Source organism: Acomys russatus, chromosome 19 (assembly GCF_903995435.1).
Source record: "Acomys russatus chromosome 19, mAcoRus1.1, whole genome shotgun sequence".
Taxonomy (NCBI): domain Eukaryota; kingdom Metazoa; phylum Chordata; class Mammalia; order Rodentia; family Muridae; genus Acomys; species Acomys russatus.
In genome coordinates, this window is record NC_067155.1 from 52,161,540 (window position 1) to 52,168,789 (window position 7,250).

A 7,250-nucleotide genomic window follows, 5' to 3' on the forward strand; every position below is an offset into this window, starting at 1 on the left:
TGAACTTATAGGGTCCAGTGTTTGAGATATAGAGGCAGGACCAGAAGGTCACTGGGTGTGGTGACACAGGCCTTTAATTCCAGGAGGCAGAGGCAGGTGGATCTCTGAATTCCAGGCCAGCCTGGACTACAAAGCGAGTCCAGGACAGCTAAGGCTACACAGAGAGACCCTGTCTTGAAAAAAAAAAGTTCAAGGTCATCAACAATATGTTAAATTCATGGTTAGCATGCACTACTTCAGACTTGTCTTTATTTTATTTTATTTATTTATTTTTATTTTTATCTTTGGCTTTTCAAGACAGGGTTTCTCTTGTGCCTAGGCAGTCCTAGAACTCACAGAGATCCATCTATCTTTGCTTCCCGAGTGCTATGATTAAAGGGGTGTGTCGCCGCCGCCGCCGCCACCACCACCACCACCACCACTGGCTTTATTTTTTTAATTGTTTATTTTTAAATTTCATGTGCGTTGATATTTTGCCTGCATATATGTCTGTATGAGGGTGTTGGAAGTATAACTCCTTAGAACTGGAATTACAGACAGTTGTGAATTGCTCCTGGTTCCTCTGGAAGAGCAGCGAGTGCTCTTAACTGTTGAGCCATCTCTCCAGCCCTAAAACAATGGCTTGTGTTGTTTTGTTTTTTGAGATGGAGTTTCTCTGTCTAGTCTTGGCTGTCTTGGATGAGGCTAGCCGTGAACTCACAGAGATCTGCCTGCCTCTACCTACCCAGGGTGGGGTTAAAGTATGCACCATCATGCCTGGAACCCAGCTTTACTTTTAATTGTTTAAAAAATTATTTCATGCCAGGTGGTGGTGCGTGTCTTTAATCCCAGCACTTGGAATTGTTTTGCCTGCATGTATGTCTGTGCACCGCATGTGTGACCGGTGTTCAAGGAGGCCGGAAGAAGGCATCATATCCCCCGGAACTACAGCTATAGCCAGTTATGAGCCAACATGTAGGTGTGAGAATCAAAACCATGTCCTCTGCAAGAGCAGGAAGTGCTCTTAACTGCTGAGCCATCTTCCCATCCGCTACAGAGACTTGAGTTAGCGAAAAGAGAGAGAAAAGGGGCTGGAGAGATGGCTCAGAGGTTAAGGGCACCTCTTGCTCTTCCAAAGGCCAACATGAGTTCAATTCCCAGCAACCACATGGTGGCTCACAAGCATTATAACGAGATCTGGTGCTTTCTTCTGGTGCACAGACAAATGCTGTATATGTAATAAATAAATGTTAAAAAAAAAAAAAAGAGGAACTCTGCTAATACACTTTTTAAATTTTCCCCATCCCCCGCCACCCCTTTATACATGACTAGATTTAGTTTTTGGATCCTTTGGGACAGGTCCTAGGCTGGTTTGAATTCATCAGCTTTCTGCCTCCACTTTACTCACTCTGGGATTATAAGCCTGTACCACCATGTCTGGTTATCAGGGGTTTTATTTTTCAAAGCAACTCATAGAGTGTAGACAATGCAGATGGAAGTAGAAATCTTCACAGACTTTCTGGAATGCAGAATTTTGCATTTCTTTGAACCAAAGCTCTTCTTTTTTTTCTGTCTGCCAGTGATTGCAAAGACAGTATTTATAGATACCTCCAAGAGATATGTTTAAGAAATGTACTGCGGCCTTATTTATAGTGTCCAAAATTAGAAGCAACCTAAATTTCTACCGAAAGATTCCTGGTTAAACGTGTTACTTGTGAAGGAATATTGTACATTAATTTAGGAGGATGTTGTTGGAAGGCACTTTATAACATGCCAGGAGAGTTCAAAGGAAACAATTTTTGAAACGTTCCATTCTGGGTTTTTCCTTTATCAAAAGGATATGCATGAATGCAAGAGAAACAGGGAAAGAGAGGGTGGTCCTTCCCTTTGTTCATCTGTCTTCTCAGTGTTCTACAGTGAATATTCAACACTTTTAAAAAAATTGTTAAACTTAAAAATTGCAAGTTTTATTTCAGGATACCATTTGACTCAGTACAGAATAAATTATCTAGAATGGTAAATACATATTCCAGGTATCATTAACTGCACTTCTTCATCATTAATTGTAAAATCTTCTTTCTTGGAGTCTCTGCAAATTTTTTAAGGGAGAAGCTTTTGTCAGTTTATTTGGAATATGTGTATGTACCTACAGCTGTGTCCAGTGTGCACACTTCTCTGGTGACCCGTGGAGAGCACCATTAGGCTCTGCACATAATGCTCTCAGGTTGTCACCAACTTGTGCCTGTGCTGCTGTACAGAATTCCTATATGGCTACCATGCCAAGCAGACAGGGATACTTAAAGTTCCCTGCTTATTTGGAAGGGCCGAGAAGCCAGTTCACTGTTCAGTTTAAGAAAAATCATGGTTGGTGTGGTGGAAAAATCATGGTCAGGCGTGGTGGTACATGCCCTTAATCCCAGCACTCAGGAGGCAGAGACAGGTAGATTGCTGTAAGTTTAAGGTCAACCTGGTCTACAGAGCGAGTCCAGGACAGCCCTGTCTTGGGAAAAAAAAAAAAAAAGAAGAAGAAAATCATGTCAATAAGATGATTTGTATAGAAAGCAAAATCTAACGTTTTGATGTGTGTTCTTGCTCTCAACCTGGAGCTGTGTGGGTGGCAGTTAACTGTAGACCCAGAGGGCTTGATGTGGAGTCTCATGACACCTTTCCCGTTGTACCTAGGAAGCCTTGGAAGATCGCTTGGAAAGGATCAATCGTGAACTGGGTTCAGTTCGAATGACACTCAAGAAGTTTCATATTTTGCGAAGCTCTGCAAATCTTTGACATTGGTAGCCATTAAATTTGAGACATTTTTATTTGCACTAATGTACAATTATGCACTTGGAAAAGGCAAGCTCTTTTGTACTGTTTATAAGCCTTCAAACAGTAGGTTTACAATCATGGTATTCTTACACTTGCTATTTTATACTTAAAATGGCCACATATTTTCAAGATATTTTTGTTATGCTCAGGAACCTCTTGTATATTTTACTATTTAAAAAGCATTATTTTTAAATAGCGTAAGTCTTCGATTTCTATCAACAATAAGGACATGTAAACAGGAGAGACAACCTGTTTCTAAAGAAGTAGTGTTATCCTTTTACAATGAACTTTGCACACCAATTTTATAAACTTGTTGTACATTGTAAGTATAATTCATTTTTAAAATAAATGCTTAACAGCTTCATAAGGATAGACTAACACGCTGAATATTTAAAAAATTATAGTATAGTTTGCATTTAGTTCTGTAGAAGTTTTTAAGAAATGGTAACACAATTCCTATGTGAAAATATGCCTTGTAGTGAATATAGTAGAATAATTGGGCCAGAAAAATGGCTCAGCAGGTAAAGTGCTTGCTGCCAAGCCAGTTTGAGTTCCATTACCCACACATTAGAGAGAAATGACTCCCGCAAGTTGTCCCCTGACTTCTACACATCCACCGCGGCACGTTCATACCCTTTCCCACCCCAGTAAGTAAGTACATTTTTAAAAATTAGTAATAATTTGACTGTTGGAGAGTTGAAAAACTGCATACATATAACCTATTTTCCTAAAGTATTTTGTGAGGAAAGAGAAGGATTAGAGCTGGAGGGCAGCAGGTGGAGAGCTGGAGATTTCTATCCATTGCCATGAGCTGAGTTGTGTCACACCCCAGACAGTTTCCATTAGCATAAAGCTCAGCTCCCAAAGTCATCGTGGGAACATTTTCACCCTCTTAACCTCACCTGACCCACCACTCTACCCTTGCCAAAAAGAACCGTAGCTGCTGTAGTAACTGCCGCTCTGCTCAGAGCAGTGTACTCTGCCTGATAACAGACAGAGGATGGATCCAGATAGAGCCCGGTGCCTTTGCCAGGGCCTGGCTGCGGACTGGAGCTGCCACCTGGGTGGCGTCCCCTAGCTCTGTCTAAGAGCACTGTGTGGGCAGGAGAAGCTGCTCTGATCTAGGAGCAGCCAGTATCCTGCTTGTGTTGGGATTGTTGGTGCTGTCTGGGCTGCTCACCCACTTCTGTTCTGGTGACCAGTCCGAACCCAGCACCCACATATTTGTCCTCAGAATCTGCAGACAGACTCATCTGAGCTCTCGTTGATTGCTGAGGCCAGTGCTCAGGTTTTGGTTTTGATTTGCCTCTGAGTTCTTTCTCCTTATGTAGCTTCTCCTGTGTAGTTACAATGAGCCAAGACACCTGGGCAATTCCATTATCGTGTGTGTCTCAGCATGCTTTCAGGTGGTGTTTGAGCATTTTTTTCACCAAAGCTTCACCTGGCCATAGGCCTGGGCCCTGTTTGACTTGTGGGAACTCTCAGGCAGAAGGGGACCCTGCGAATGGGACTGAACCTTTGAGTTCATCTCCAGGAGCCAGTTGAAGACTTAATCAGGATTTCTTATCATTAAAAGCAAGTGCCTTTATTCTTTGAATTTTCTTTTAGCCTTTTAAAAATTATTTTACAGTTTAAAAAATAAAAAAAAGTTCATTTTAAACAAGCTCCTGTACCGCCTGTGTCTAGAGCTTATACATGGATAGTCTTTTTTTTAAATATGACCTTGTCCCTGTATGTGGCATACAGACTTAATAAACTGGGGCTGTAATAGCACAGTGGTGAGAGCGCTTACCTTGCATGTGAGGGCACAGGTTCTGCCCCAGCACCAACAAACAAGACTACTTGAAGACGCTAACAATGTTTTTACAGATCTCATTGTTCTCTCCTTTTATTGTACAGTCTACCACACTCAAGAAGAAGGAAATTGCCACTTCAGATGAGGTGGTGGCTTTATCTTGCCAAGGAGTTATCTTCTTAGGTGCCTGTAATTGGCTTATTCCAAAAAAGGCATTAAGCGCCATCAAAACATCTTCTGTGCTTCTCAGAAAGCATATGCTTGGGGTTTTGAAGTGTGTAATAGATTTAAACTATCAATTACTTATTTGAAAAAGAAATTTTATTCCTTTCTTCTCTTCATAGCTGTGAAGAAAGGCACCAAGGAAAATTCTTGCAGCTGCCTCTCCCCTAAGTAATGCATATCTTACCAACACTCAACTAAAAAGCAACTGAGCCTAAAAGCAGGGAGGGTAGCAGTCTTAAAGGGCATCTGTTACCTAAGAGAGGCAAACTGTTTCTGTGCTGGGATGTGCTGCAGCTAGGAAAAAAAAAATTCCTCAGTGAGCCTGCAGCTTCTGGGAAGTGCCTTTTAAAATGTACATAGAAAGTAAACTCTCCCACTATGGAGATCTGCCCCTTCCTTCTCACAGAGCCAGTATGTAGGCGCTAAACAGGAAGGCTCCAGGCAAAGCATTAGCACTAAAGCTCCAAAGCGCCGCTGCTGGGAAGGGAGCCTTGGAGCCAGCCAGACCTAGGTCACCCCCTGGCTCAACCCTGCTTTCCTCAGTTCAAGACCAAATGGTAGGAAATTTCCTTTCAGTACAGATAGGCCAGTGCATTTATTATTGTGTGCACCAAAAAGCATTTTCCAGATTCATCAGTTACTGCGACTTTGGTTTTGAGATAGTGATTTTTTAAAAATTGTTGATTGACTGATTTTTATTTTATGTGCATTGGTGCTTTGCCTTCATATATGTCTATGTGAGGGTGTCAGATCCCCTGCAGTTGGAGTTACAGGTAGCTGTGAGATGCTGTATGGGTGCTGGGAATTGAACCTGGGTCCTCTGGAAGGGCAGGCAGTGCTCTAACCACTGAGCTATTTTTCCAGCTCCATGGTTCTTTTCAAAAGGCATACTAGGGCGTTGCACAGGTAGACAACGCCACCGCTGAGCTATATTCCCAACCCAGTGGTGGTTTTTTAAAGTTGATGATTTTTATCCCAGTCACTACATTGGGTTCTCTTTTGTATTAGGTGGTCTGTGTTGTCTTTGCTCTTTGATAAAATCAAGGGTTTTCTGGATTTTAAATGAACATCCTTGGTATGTTACTTATTTATTGGTTGACTAAAAAATGTAAAAAGTGAGCCCATAAAATGTAAATTCAGAAAGTATTTTGATTTTAATAAATGAATTGGATTTATTGAGTATAAATATTGGCTTTTAAAATTATAGTTTATTGTTGGTTTATCCAAAATAACTTTTCCTTCAAGTGTTCCGTGATTATGCCGCTAAAGACGATGGTACACCTGGAAGAGGTGTTAGACTTATATGGATTTATAACCATCAAGAGACTGTTTCACTTTCAACCTAGAAAAGCCAGGTACTTTGCCAAATGCTGCTTGTCTTTTGAACTCTGCACCCAAATACCAGACATTTTAATAATCTTTAAGTTTCATCTGTCTCAAGAACAGTTTTCACAAAAAAAAAAAAGAGAGAGAGAGAGAGAGAACAGTTTTCACTCATTCTAAATGAGCCACTTTGTGCTGCAAGTCTTTGAGATCCTTAAAGATGTTAAGTGACAGGTAGAGAGACTTTTAGTTGCTAAATCATTCTTCCATGGATCATGCATACTTTTGGATGTTGCAAGTCTGATTAAGCCCCTGGCATTGCATAGATTATGCCAGAAATTATTTCCTTCCCTGTCAAGGAGCAATATGGAAGTTTAATGCCTTGTTAAACTAGTCCAGTGCTCTTAGGACCTCACTAAACGCCTCTCCCCATCTGACGTGCCCCGTCTCTCACTCCTCAGATACATGAGGAATCAAGCCATATCTGCATTTGCTGAACATTACCTACCACGCCTTCACTATGACCACAGATCTCAAATTCTGTTTTCCTTACACTGTATACCTTCACTGTAACAGTGACCCAAAATGTGAAAAACAGTTGCTCCTTCATACAGTGCTGCTGATGGTCAGACAAGTGCTTGTTGTGGTTGTTTTTTAAAGTCTTTGTCAAATACTGAAGTAATGAAGCTGTAAGCTCCGTGAGAGCAGGGACCATATCATCTTCCGTCTTGCATCCAGGCACTCAATAAATATTTGTGGATATGAGCTTTCGTGGTATCTGTGAGTTTCTTCATACTGGTTGTGAGAACTGGCTTTTAATGATGGTTTTCATGTCCCAGGAGCTGCTTGGTTTTGTTAACAGTCATGGAAATACAAAAATTAATACAGAAAGTGCTTTTCCTAGCCCTTGCAATTCCTGTTCTGCCCGAAGGAGATGACTCTGGATACTCTCTCTGGGCAGTGTCCAGGGGAGCAGTGGGCTTTCTCTTTCTTGCCCATACGCTCAGCTGCTGCTGCTGCTTCTAATTATTTTTTTAAAAGATGTATTTATTCCCAGCACCCACATGGCAGCTCACAACTGTCTGTAACTCCTGCTCTAGGGGAT

The 7,250-nt window shown here is 41.4% G+C and overlaps 1 protein-coding gene across 1 annotated transcript in view; it reads left to right on the top strand.

Annotated features, from left to right (window-relative positions):
- Mphosph9 (M-phase phosphoprotein 9) overlaps window positions 1-3,372 on the top strand; it is a 68,920-nt gene extending 65,548 nt beyond the window's left edge. The window contains exon 22 of the mRNA XM_051161468.1: window positions 2,662-3,372. Coding sequence (XP_051017425.1) covers window positions 2,662-2,763 — 102 coding nt within the window. The 3' untranslated portion in view covers window positions 2,764-3,372. The remainder of the gene's footprint in view (window positions 1-2,661) is intronic.
- Window positions 3,373-7,250: the final 3,878 nt, after the last annotated feature.